The sequence below is a fragment of the Anser cygnoides genome, chromosome 6 (assembly GCF_040182565.1).
Source record: "Anser cygnoides isolate HZ-2024a breed goose chromosome 6, Taihu_goose_T2T_genome, whole genome shotgun sequence".
NCBI classification, from domain to species: domain Eukaryota; kingdom Metazoa; phylum Chordata; class Aves; order Anseriformes; family Anatidae; genus Anser; species Anser cygnoides.
The window spans coordinates 41680425-41693376 of record NC_089878.1 but is presented as its reverse complement, the minus strand read 5'-3'; the positions used below and the strand labels follow the sequence as shown (position 1 = coordinate 41693376).

General features: G+C 49.8%; 1 protein-coding gene across 1 annotated transcript; it reads left to right on the top strand.

Annotated features, from left to right (window-relative positions):
- The first annotated feature begins 22 nt into the window (after window positions 1–22).
- On the top strand, window positions 23–12659 carry CYTIP (cytohesin 1 interacting protein). The gene is made up of 8 exons (XM_013193674.3): window positions 23–697; window positions 3130–3179; window positions 3378–3432; window positions 5678–5780; window positions 5915–6008; window positions 6316–6385; window positions 9560–9626; window positions 10321–12659. Exons 1-8 carry the CDS (start codon window positions 425–427, stop codon window positions 10791–10793), a joined length of 1185 nt encoding a protein of 394 aa, XP_013049128.3. The 5' UTR covers window positions 23–424; the 3' UTR covers window positions 10794–12659.
- Window positions 12660–12952: the final 293 nt, after the last annotated feature.

The following is a 12952-nucleotide window of genomic DNA, read 5'->3' as shown; positions in this document are numbered from 1 at the left end:
CGTTGTGGAGCAAGAGCAGAGCAATGGTTTCAGCTTCTACTTTCAGGCTGTGGCCTTCAGTTCTTGCTTCTCTCCCTGTGGCTGGAAAGTCACACATCGACACGGCTGTCCAGAAAAAACATTATTTTCCTGTCTCTGCCCAAAGGTAATTTGAGCAAAGCAAGGGACGCTGAGCAAGTGAAAGAATGAGCAAGCTGAATTCAAGCAAGTGTCTAAAGCAAACAGTTGTTTAAGGACAAATTATTGCAGAAAGTAGAAGCTGTTCAGTGAAAATTATTACTGTGTGCAGGAATGGAAAAATTAAGCAGATTTCTGTAGTTGCCAAGCCTAGTTCTTAACTCTGTTGTGAGCACAAAACATGCTGAGCAGCCCTGGTGATCTGCAAGAAGAGATTTATGTAATGTGCACCTAAACCACAAGTCACATGGCCCGCTTTCCGTTTTCATACTTGTTGATCGCTCAGAGAGCGTATCTGAGCTCCCTCGGACATGCCAGCATTCAGCAATGCCTCTTTAGGCACCCTTCCGCTGGCATGTCTTTAAGAAAGCTCATTCAGCAAAACCATAACGCCACCGCCGTGGGCTTCGGCGTGGGGCCGGCGTGCGCGTCCCACGGGGAGCCGGGGCCGCAGATGGACAGCAGGCGGCTGCAGCACCTGGCCAGCACGGTGGGCACGCTGCCGCGGGGCCGCAAGCAGGTAGGGCACCTCGCAGCCCGGCCGCAGCCCTGGGGGCACGAGCTGGGCTGCCACCGCCCCGGGGTTTGCTGCGCGGTCTCCCTGTGCTGGAGTGGTTGCCGCGGGCCGAAGGGGATTTGGGGCTGTAATGAAATCTTGCCTGCAGTGACCTTGCAGGGTGCTCTTGCAAGGAGATGTGGGAGGAGGCTGCCCACAGGCGCCTGGGGGCCAGAAGAGCTTCTGCAGCTGGTACCCTGCCCGGGCTGCCTTTCTTCTCCATTTGCAGCTGTGCTGCAAGGCACAGAGGCTCCTGCTACTGGGGGTACCCTTAAATTTGGGTTTGCTTCGGCATGGTGGCCTGTCTGGGCTTTCCTTTGTTCTGCATCTCTGGCAGGAAGCTCATGTATCGTGAGCTGCTTCCTCCCAGACTTTGGAGTATTTTGCTATGACTATTGTAGCTACTTTGGCTGTCTATTTCACTGTGTTTTTCGTGCAGAACAGTAAAATTCTGTAGTTTCCAACCAGAGTCGAACAAAACTCTTTTGCTGCTGCTGCAAATTGCCAGCTGAGCAATTCTAGCTTGTCTATTTGTCTAGTGTGAATACGCTTAAATAGAAAGCGCTTGTAACACATAATTTCAAAGTATTATCAGAAAACCGGAACACAATGTCTGTACACTTAAGGCTTTGCTTTGCGCAGTAACAGAAACGCACTCCATCCATCTCGTTGTACAAGCCTGGGAAGATAAAGGAGAGCCAGAACCAGACAAATGCTGGGAACGCTGTCAGTGCATTGGTTCAGCCACCACCAGCAGTGACAGGCGCACTTTGCGGGGCGATTGCTCCAGATGTAGAGATAAACAAATGATAATGGCCGTGACACAACTGTGTGTGTGTTAAAGATAAATTACAGCACGTACATCAGGCATGGGAACTGCTCTGCACAGACCTCGCCTAGTGGGGCTGAGCAGCCCAGGTTTACGCCTGCAGTGAACTCTCCCACCTTACGCACAGTTTATTATTACAATGTCACCTCTCCTTCCTCTCCTTTTCTCTCTCCAAGTAAATGCATATTTATGAAATGGAGGTTTTATAGGTGGTCTTACAGTGGCATGACTTTATGCCATTGAAGCTTGGGATGTTTTATATATCGATAAAGTAATTCCTTATTTGTTGTTCACTAAAAGTGAAAGGAAGAATTAATATTTAGCACTGATCTTTTTTTTTTTTTTCTCCAGGCCTCTTTAGTCATGGGTCTGCCTTGCCTGGAGCAGGGATGCCAGGTGCTTGTTGCCATGGCCATGCATCAGCTTGGAAATGCTATGTGGCCACCACTAGAAACTGCTGAGAGCTGGCTGCAGTTTTCTTAGCGTGTGTGTGCGCTTTCTGCTTTTTCTCATAGGTGTTAAGTTTATAAATGCCCACAGATTTTTTTAGGGGAAAGGTGTGAAAGAAAGGTGAAGTCTTAGCCTAACAGAAATGTGATTTAGGCACCATATAGGTAATCGTTACAGTTTTAATGGAAGTGATGGCAATCCCTGGCTTTTAATCTTGGAGCCTCACTCTTTTAGAGTTAATGTGATGGGAGCTCCATCTCTGAAGCCCTACTGAATGCAGGGTTTCTCTTTAGTGGTTGTGCCTCTTGTTCTTCCAGTTTCTACTGTCTTGAGTAGTTACACTGATTTTTTTTTTTTCAAATAAATGTGGAACTGGCACTGCAGTACTGTCTCCCAGTGAGAATACCTCGATCTTCACTGGAGGAGAACAACTGAATCAATATTATTATGTGCTAAGAGTACCTGTTTTTTTGTGTGTGTGTTTTTATTTTTATTTTTTATTTTTTTTTACTCTGTAATGTTAGCACCACAGTAGTGTTTCATTTTGCATTTAGAAGGTTGGAAAAAATGCAACAGCTCATTTTTCCAGGGCTTAATTTCCAACATAATAAATGAATTCCTTGAACTATGGCCTCATGCAGGCGAGTGCCGTGCTTTGCACCAGAACGTGCTGTGGCCACCTGCGCCTCACCGAGCTTGCTGCTAGCATTGAAAAGAGCTCTGAGGGCGGTGCTGAGCGCTCTTGCAGTCCTGCACTTGGCTCTGCCTGACGCTCTGAGCATTTATGCTCGCGTTTGACTGACGGCAGTTTTCTATTTTAAAGTGCAAGCTTTCATCTGAAGTTGTGCCCCGTTTGCTCACAGTTTCGTCGTGCCGCATGTGTGGCCGTTTCAGGAAGCCTCCAGTGGCTGTGCAAAGTGGGGAGATGCTTCTCCTGCCCCTGATTTTGTCCCGGGGCAGGGCTGCGGCCCCTGGGCTCCTGAGTCCTGCCCGCGGTGACTGGTGCAAGCTCAGCACGGCTCCGCGCCCTGCGCCTCCTCCAAAGCACCTGCTTTAGAGAGTGCCCCACGGAACTGCGAACCCACTGACCCTTTTCCTCTCCCATTTCTGGTTCCAGCTCGCTTTAACCAGATCCAGCTCCTTGGGCGACTCCTCCAGGCCACAGAGGTAGGAAGATTCCCTTCTGTAACAGCCACGGCCACTCGCGTGCGCTGGGAGAAGCGCAGCCGGCCAGGCTGGGGCCCGGGGAGCGAGGCGTGCTGGTTCCCCTGCCAGCGCGGAGCGGGGCAGCGACGGGGACAGGACCCTGCTAGAAAGGGCGTGCACCCCGGGGGCTGTGTGTAATTCTGAGCGTTTTTCTTACAGACACCTTGTTGCTATATTCAAAGATGACAAAGAGACGTTTGGGTTTGAAATACAGGTAAGCCTTAAATGACGAGTCAATTCATTTAAAAATAAAATCTGGTGCAAACTCTTAAGTGTCACATCCTCCAAATTATGTTAATAGAGCAGTGATGCAGAAATGGGGTGCATTTCTGATGTTTTTTCATAACGAAGGTCGCAGAAAAGAGTTTCTGACCTGCCAGAAGTCAGAGCGCTGAGAGCGCTGAGAGCAGGAGAAACCTCAAGTAACATGTTCTTTCCTCCCTAGCTGAATATTTTTCAGAGAATTTTGTATGGAAATATTTTTATATAAAAAGAGAGAGATCAAACAGCTCTTTTCCTAAAAAACACCTTGTGCTGGCTGTACAAGGCAGTGTGGTTACTGCCTCGGGGCACAACTGAGGGTGTGAAATAAACCACATGGGAACATCTGCAGAGCATATGAACAACGCATTCTGAAGCACCCTCAAGGAAGCATTAGGCATCTCAGCTGAGCCACACGCCTCTTCTGTGAGAGCAGGAGCTGTTCTGTCCCGGCGGTGCATGAGAACACCTCCCACGCTGCCCCTTTGGTCTCATTTACTGCTGCTGCAGCGCATCTTCAGAGCACTTGCCTTTATCTACACACAAAGGGAAAATACTAACTTCAGTGAAATGAGTGCATTAGGAAAAACCTAACTTTTTAAGCTTTGATTCTCTGAATAATGAATGTGGAAGTGTTCAGCTCAGGAACAGTAGAGAGCTTTCAGAAGTGAAGATAATTGAGTCAATTATTGGGCTTTTGTATAAATTGTCAGGGTGGATTTTCATTATACGTGACATTCTGGTTAAAATTAATTGTTCTTGGCATATTTCTTCCTGAACGTACATTCGGTGTAAGCATTTCACTAGAAAGTCCAGGCTCTGAAAAGACAGCATCTGTCTGGTACTAAAAATAATCCATTATTTAGAAGTTGCAGTTCCATTACTATAATTTAAATTTAAGCAAACCAGAATAAGATGATGTGAAACTCTAGGTCCACCATCTGCAGGGAATTTATGAGAATTACAGTGGTGGCTGAGTGCCAGAGTTTCTCGCGAGCTGCTGCTTCTACTAGTACTTCCCACTCGTGAACTGGAGTCTGGAGGCGAGATGGATGCAGTATGGGTCTGTACGTGCCCAGATGTTTGCAGGAAGGCACTCTGAGTCCCATGTCTCTCCCCACTCTGCAGCCACCTAAAACCTAGGTATCTACTCCAAAATAATTGGCCTGCTGTATTTGCTGTATTGCATGTGAAGGCCTTCAAAATCCTCGTGTTTCTCATGGTGTCCTTAGTTTAACTGAAAGTTTTACTGTTGGTCTAAGTCTGAAAGCACTGAATTGGTGTAATTTGGCCTGATAAACTCTGAACTCATTCCAGTCTTCATTCCATGTGGACCGAGAAATTTGAGAATCTAACATGACTTCTTATATCTAGGGTAGATTTGGCTGTCATAGGTTTTCAGGAACTTCAGCTTCAGTATTAAAATTTGGTAGAGGATGTGGCTGAATAGTGATATTTGCATGTAACTAAAAAGACATTTCCTGTCATGATAAGACTTGCTCGGGTTACATCTCTTAGTTTAGCATTTTTCTAAATGAATGTCAGAGTTGATAATCAGATGATGGATTTTGCTTACAGTTATTTAACATACATATAAATGTATAAGTCAAAAATATAAAGCACTTTTTAAGGGGAGGGAGGGACATATGTAGATAATGAGTTTAAGAGACCAGAAGAGCAAAGGTAGGTTAATCTTTTCAGTTGTTATTGTTGACTGGTCTGTCTGGCAACACTTGATGGCTTTAATGTGGCATTCACAATGAGGAGGAGTCAATCATTTGAAAAGCCAAGGCCATGCCCTGCCATGTCGTGACTGGGAACATGAAATATCCTTCCAGTTGTAGGGCAAACCAGAAAGCAATTTGCATCCCTGCTAATAGATGTTCTTGACTGAAGTCACTGAGTTTTTGATAATGAATAATCAACTTGCTTTAAAACTAGATTTGGCAAAAACGATGTACAGTCATTTGTCAGGTGCCTACTGTTCTCTAATCATAAGAAAGCTATTTCTAATCGTTAAGTTGCAACATTTTAGTGCTCACACTTCTACGATCATATAATCTGCTCAACACAGACTTACCATTTTAGAAAGGTGTAAAAAGACTATGAAAACAAATTAGGCTGTATGACAGTATCTTAAGTATTAAATTGTTATCATGACTTTAATATTGGTAATACTGTTGCTTTGTTACTTACAGACTATTAGATTTCCAAACCAAAATGATTACTCCTTGGAGGTATGCACTTGTGTCTGCAAAATCCAAGAAGAAAGTCCTGCTCATTTATCTGGCCTTCAAATTGGTAACTATTAGCGTTTTTTTCCCACTATGGGTGGCCCTATTTTGCTTTTTATCCCCATTAGTTTTATTTTAGAGAAAGTGGAAGGGATACGTCTGCTGAAGATGCTCATTACAGCCTCTGCTTATCTCTAACAGGTGATATCCTTGCCAATATCAACGGAGTGAACACTGATGGGTTTAGTCACAAGCAAATAGTAGACTTGATAAAGTCTTCAGGGAACTATTTGAGGTAGGCATCTGTCCTCCAGAGTGTTTTTAGTTTAATAGTCTGTCCCACTGGAAACCAGGAAACCTTCTTGTGCTAACCAGCAGCCCCATGCTGTCTCAGACGCGTAGGACTGTAACGTGCGTGTCTCTTGCCCGCACCGTGTGTTTGCCCATCTGGCACCAACACCACCGCTGCTGAAGTCAGCTGTTGAGGAGAGGTGACAGCACGCGGGACCTCCCCTGTCCTGCGTGCATCCCCTCCCCGAGGACACCGCGGCACCACGTGCTGCTGTGGGGCCGCCGGTACCCAAAGCGCCTCTTCCTTCCAGGCTGGAGACTGTCAACGGGGCCATGTACCTGAGGAAGATGGAGCTCGAGACCAAGCTGCAGCTGCTGAAGGTAACGCAGTGAGCCGCTTCTCTGCTGCGCAAAGCAGAGGGCTGTTGTGGGGCCGTTGCTCGTGGGGGTGGCCGGGTGGTGTGGCAGGGGGATGGCACCCGCGTGTCCTCCGTGCTGGCACCGCCAGCCACGGCACCTCCGAGGGTGGTGCTGCAGCTGCCAGGTCCCACGGGCGCACGGGGACGGACGGTGCCAGGACTGCCTGGACTGAGCGCGCTGCGGCACCACGCAGGCCATGGCACCGCGGTGCTGGCTGAGGCAGTCACGCCACGACCGCCCTGGAGGTCTGGTTCCTCCTAACATCCCAGCAACTCACACACCTCCAGCACTCGGGGTCCTCCCTGAGCCCCTGGGCATTTTCTGAATGGGTTCAAGTGCTCTCCCTGCCTGGGGTGCTGAGCTTCTCCAGCTCTTTCCCTGCCCTGGTTTAGGGAAGAAAAAATGTTCATCTTGACAGCATTTCATAGCCTTGTTTTGAATTAGGTCAAATGATGAAAAAGTTATATAAAAAAAAAAAAGTCTGATAGCTTCGACCTCTTCTTAAATTTTGTCAGACTAAAAATTAACTAGTACTCTAAGTAAACAGTTAAGTTTAAACAACATTTTGAAAATGTCAAAACATTATGCGTAGAAATATTGGAGTATTCTTTCCCCCCTAAAATATCAAATTGTAAGATTGATGAGGAACCTTGATCTGATTGGCACTGAATTTATGAGAATATAGCACAGGGCACGGTAGCTTGGTATATGACTTTTATGATGTAGATAATGCAATGGCTACGTGGGGACTGTACAGCGAGGATACAACGAGGAAGGATGAGGCCCTTCAGTACTCATTAAACTAAGATGGGCTATGGAGGATGCTTCTGGAGATATCTGGGCTGGGTTTAGGTGCTACTGCCCCACAGCTGGCTGTTATTTTCTCTCTGAAGGAGGTAAAATTAATCATGGGCTGTGAGATGCTCTCAGCTTTAGGGTGATGGGGGACAAAGGACTGCTGGCAATACTCAAACCTGGTCTGGACCACCAGGAGGTAGGGACACCTTTGTTAGCCCGGAGGGCTGCTCGGTGTCTGGGTGCAGAGCTGCGCTGTGGCACGCGTGGTGCAGGAGGCAGGCAGGGGCTGCCAGCTGCAGCAGGCGGGGCAGGATGCAGGGGGCAGTGCCGCAGGTCCAGGTGCAGTGCTGGGCTCATGGGGAGCGCTGTGACCACATCCCCTGTGCCCAGGGCTGGCGGGAGCCACGGCAGCAAGCAGGGATGCTGAGACCACCTGGCTGGACACCAAGTCTGGAGAGAGTGGGGAACATGCCAGAGACTTCATCTCTGTGCCCGTGCGAGGGGGGCACCAGGCTGTGTGGGCTGTCACAGGCGCCACCACAGAGCATTCGCCTGCCAGCCTGATGGAGCTGCCCCGCTGAAACCTCTGAGGGGTACCGGCACTAAGATGACCTGCTGCAACACCCGGGGCAGTTTGCGAGGACAAAGTGCTGGCTGAAGCAGAGGCACTGCTCTGGCAGTGGCGGCAGTGCCAGCCCTGGTTTGTGCCGTGGTGCTCCCAGTCCCGCTCAGCCCCGCTGCTGCCGCCCGCCCGCTGGTCCCAGCCCCACCGCCGTGAGAAGCCGCCCGGGCTTCTCCCTTAGGCAGCTTCACGAAATAATGGCACAGTCACAAGACACAGGCTGCCCCTCCCACCCCCCATTCAGAGAATTTATAAAACCCAAATCTGCTGTGAAATTCTCTGCTTTCAGGTTTTAGAAAACAGTTGTTTCCCAGAAGTGCCAAATCTCTGCAATGAGAGTTCTTGCAGTGCAGAATTTGGGTGTGGGCCTGGCCCTTGCGTGATCAGGAGAGTGGCGGCAGTGGAAAGAACCTAATTTTGGTTGTGACTGTGTCTGATGTCTCACCACGGGATGTGTTCAGCAGCTGGGACCCATGTAACCGCAGCCAGGGAGCAGCGTGCTGGTGGGCGCCGTCGCAGGGCTGGGCCGCTCCACCAGCACGCCCTGCGTAAAGGTGCTCAGCAGCTGGGCCGAACGGGCAGCTGGCAGCAGCGAGTGGGTACATGTGCCATGTGCCAGTTAATGAGCTGCTAATGAGGCCTAATTAGATGGGAGAAACCATCATTAGGAGGTTGCTTTGCTTGGGTCCCAAAGGGGTGAAGAACGTCTTTGGACAACTCCCCAGCACCTCTGGCCCACAGCGGGGGCGTCGCGGCGCTGGGTGCGGGCACCGCCAGCCCTGCTCTGCCGCCGTGGTCACCCAGAGGCAGGTGGGGAGCACGGCGGTGTCTCAGGCCCTCCTCGACAGCGGTCATTGCTCCCGTGTTGCAGGGGAGGCTGTCTGGGTGCTGGATGGGTGGCGGTGCTTTACCCTTGGGATGGTGTGTGTGTGCTTGATTGGTTTTTCTGAAGTGTGGAGCAGGGGAGAAATGTGCAAGGAGTAGCAAGATGGCCCACACAAGCTTAGCCTGGGCAGTTTGCATGTATAAATATGACTTGTCAGGGTGCCTAGCTGCGTGTTTGAGGTGCACCGAGTTCATGCAGGTCACTGAGGAAGCACCTGCTCCAGGCAGAGGTTAACCTGCCTGGTTTTGAATCAGTTATGCAGCGTTTTATTTGCTTTATCTAAAGATCATCTGCAACAGAGGAAAAAAATTAAGTGTTGCTCATTGTTAGGATGGTATGTCAGCACTTGCAGGCTGTAAGGACAGTCGGGGTGATGTGTTCCCAACTGCAGGATCAGGGCATCGCTGGCTGCGATGTGCCTGTGTTGCTGGCAGAGCCAGGAGCAAGGGGCACGGGGCCGTGGTAGCAGCCAGCCGGCTCTGGGCTGCCGCAGGTTTCTGACAGAGGTCGGCAGTGCCGCCCCCCTGAGAAACTGGTTTCTAGGTTTGCTGTCCGAATGCATGCTGCATGCTCTCCAGATTTCAACCTTCTACTTTTGCAAATCTCATATGTGAAGCGCCTCGGCCAGAGCGCTCAGGGCATGAGGGCAGTTGTGCTTTGTGGGGGAAGTTTGCGAAACTCCAGGACAACTGTTGTCATGCTGGTGAGACGAGGGCACACAGCTGCTTCCCGTAGGTGAAGCGTACTGCCTGAGAACCCTCTCTTCTGCAGTGTTTTAAACCTCTGTGGAAGTGTGTGAATGACAGGTAGCCCTCTTTATCCTTCACAGAAAACTCTGCAGCAGAAATGGGTGGAGTTCCGCTCTTTGCACTTACGGGAACAGCGCTTGCTGCATGGTAAGTCGTCTTTTCCGGGTCGGAAACCACAGCACTGCTGAGACCTTCTGTGGAAACTCGGGCTGATCACTAGCAAGCATTCCTTTAGCCTGATTTTCATTTGCTTGCTTTTTCCCCTGTTAATGAGGGCATGGGGCTGGCCCATGGGAAAGCCTTTTTTTCAGTGTCTAATGAATTTGGATGCTGCTTTGCTGATGTAGACTAAAGGCTCTTTTGCATGAGTTCTAGGAAATGAGTTCATGTGGGTTGCAAAGTTTCTTTTCCATTCTCTTTTTCTGGACTTAAAAACAAACAAACAAAGCCCTCCCCTTATTTACAGGTTGCCCTGGGAGCAACTTTGGTTCTGCATTTCAGGGCAAGGCAGGGGTAGAGAGCCCCACACAGCTGGGAAATGCGGGGTGAGAAGGGATGCTGGGCGCGATCCTCCCCCGTTCCCTCGTGGCGCAGAAACACCACCGCACCCCTCAGGTCGCCCCGGCTGGGAGGGCGGAGGGGAAGGGTGAAACCCATGAGAGACACAGCTGATGGCCTCGGCTGAACAGAGGGACACGAATGGCCATGCTGACCTCCCTGCAGCGCTGTTTTGGGACAGCTGCTGCAGAGCCCGAGGCCATCCCTGCTTGCATAGGCTTCCAGCTCTCTGGCCTTGAGCAGATGCCTTTGAATAATGTTCCTCCTTGACCTCTGCTTCCAGGAGAGGTGAATGACAATGCTCTGCTGGACACGCTGGAGCTGGAAGAGGCCAACTTATTTGGTGGCTGTGGCACACCGGGACCTGTCTCTCCGATCAAACCTCGCTTCTCCAGCGAGAGCAGCTCCCGAAGCCGGCTGAGCTCCATGACTGTGGACAGTGAGGACAGCTTCTACCAGAGCAGCGCCTTCGATGATTCTGCTGCAGAGAGCCTGAGCCGCCAGTCCAGCATCGATGACGAGTGCTTCTTCCCCAGGGACGGCGACGGCGTGGCCGGGAGGTCCTCCCTGCGCAGGAACCGCAGCATCAGCCTGGCCAGCAGCGGGTCCATGTCCCCCCTCTGGGAGGGAAGCGGCTGCTCGAGTAGCTTTGGGACACTCCCACGGAAGAGCAGGAGATCAAGTGTACGAAAGCATCTTCTGAAATTCATCCCAGGCCTTCACCGGGCGCTGGAAGAGGAAGAAAGTCGGGTCTGACACGGCGTGTGCTGTCCATGAAGTCTGGGGCTCTGCTCAGGAGCCCGCAGCAGGGCCAGGGAACATGCGCGGCAGCTCACCTGGAGGCTTGCAGCAGGTCAAACTCAAGGCTGCATTTGTTCCTCTCCTCACACAACCTTATGGTGGGACTGATGGTATTTAAAATGCTCTGGGGTTTTTAATTATTTTAATTTTAATTTTTAATCAGAGTGCACTGTGGACTTCTTCATTAACATGAAAAACGACTAACTCCGAGATGTGAAGAACCTGTGCAGAACTTCCTCAGCATACTTTAGTGTTAATAATGTTTTTTAATTGAATGCAAGATTTATAGCTATTTATTTCCTGTTACTGAAGTCAGAGTCCTCAAAGGTGTCTAATAAAGCAAGCGCTTCCACTAAAGTCAGTGACAAAGTCCCGTTAGAAACAGGATGGAGCCCGGAGCTTACGGCAGACCCCAGGGGAGATGTTCTGAGATGAAAACTGGCTGGTGACAATGACCAAATCCGCGAAGGGTACGGTGGGGCTCTGTGGAGCCCTGTCAAAGCCACAGAGCTTTTTTGTGCAATTCCTATCATGCTTGCTAGAAACAGCATGCTCTGTGCTGTGTCAGCTCAGTGACAGGTCATTTCAGTGCCGGGTGTCGTCACCATCACCCCTTGAGATTACTGCGGTCAAATCAGCTTACTGGATTTTTAGCAGGTTGGAGAAAATGCTCGTCAGCATGCAGTGATCTAAGCACACAGTTTGAGTTAATTTGACCTCTTTAAGGTGAGCGGAGCAGAGGATCTCCCCCAGGGGCGACCGGGGCTGGCTCTGGTGTGGGTGCAGGCAGGCGCTGGCCGGGGGGCTCCCTGCGGGCTGTGCTTGGTGCCTGCCCACGCTCGCCTGGGCCGGAGGCAGAGACTGCAGGCAGCGAGGGCTCACTTGACAGCTCATATGAGGTGCTATAATAAATATGGAGATAAATGTGAAGAAACAGAGAACTTTTGTTTTCCTCTCAGGCAACACAGAAATAGGCTGTTAGGTCAGAGCAAGCAGCCTAATTGTGTTTTCCAGGTAGAACTGGAAGAATTTTAAATGTAATTTAAATGCCTTGTGTGCCTCGTTTGTCTGTTGACCGAGAAGAATGTGCAGCTGTTCGCAATTCAGATATTGCTGTGGCAGGATTTCCTGGTCTTTTCAGAAACCTCAGACTGAAACCGATAGCTTTCCGTGGAGACGAACCCCAGATAAAAACAGCCTGTCCCGGTACTCCTGCAATCGATAAACACTGCTCCGCGGGCTGCTGGAGGCCTGGCGGGGAGCCCCCGAGGGAGGCACAGCCCCGGCACCTGGGCATGGAGCTGGGCCTGGGGCTGATCCTCGTCAGACGGGTGGGCTGGGGCCTGGAGTCGCCGTGAGTCTCACTGGAGCTCATTTCTGGACACCGGGTTTTTGGCTTGTGAGCTGTTGCCTCAAGAAACAGCTTCGCTTTGCCAGTCATGGCGGCAGAGAGAAGACAGAAAAGCAGAGATTATTTCCACGGGGACAACTTGGAGTTAAAGGCAGATGTACGGGTGTCCAAGTGAAAGCAACCGTGGCCACAGTAACTAGAAAATCTGGCGAAGGTTGATTAATACCCCAAAGAGAACAAAGAGATCTGACACTTAAAAAGAGACATTAAACTCAGTCATGTTTTTGCAATTTGGTAAGGCAAATGTTATTATTTTGTAACTCATGCCAAGTAACATGCCTAACTTATTAGTGGAAATATGTCTAACTTAGCTAATCTGTTTACTTATTCTTACTAAGTTATGCCTGAGCTAACTGTACCTGCAGTTTTGTGTCCGTATCAGAGTCTGAATGAAATGCTTGAAATACTTATATTTCAACAGGGTCAAGATTCTTCCTTGGTGCATAGCGTTGCTAAGAAACAGACTAGGAATTCCTTAGATGTGTTAATTTTCACTTGCAAGTAAATGTATGTTGTTATTTGCTGGACTTCCTGGGAAACACAGGCATCAGCAAAGGGCCCTTGCGAGGTCAAACCGAGAGAGGCAAATGCTCAGAGACCCGCACAGAACAGTATCTCACATGGTTACTCTGCTTTTACCCTAAGCCTAGGATACTGTTTGAGGTCTTTATCAGACCTCAAAGAAAGGGAAGAGAGCTGCCCA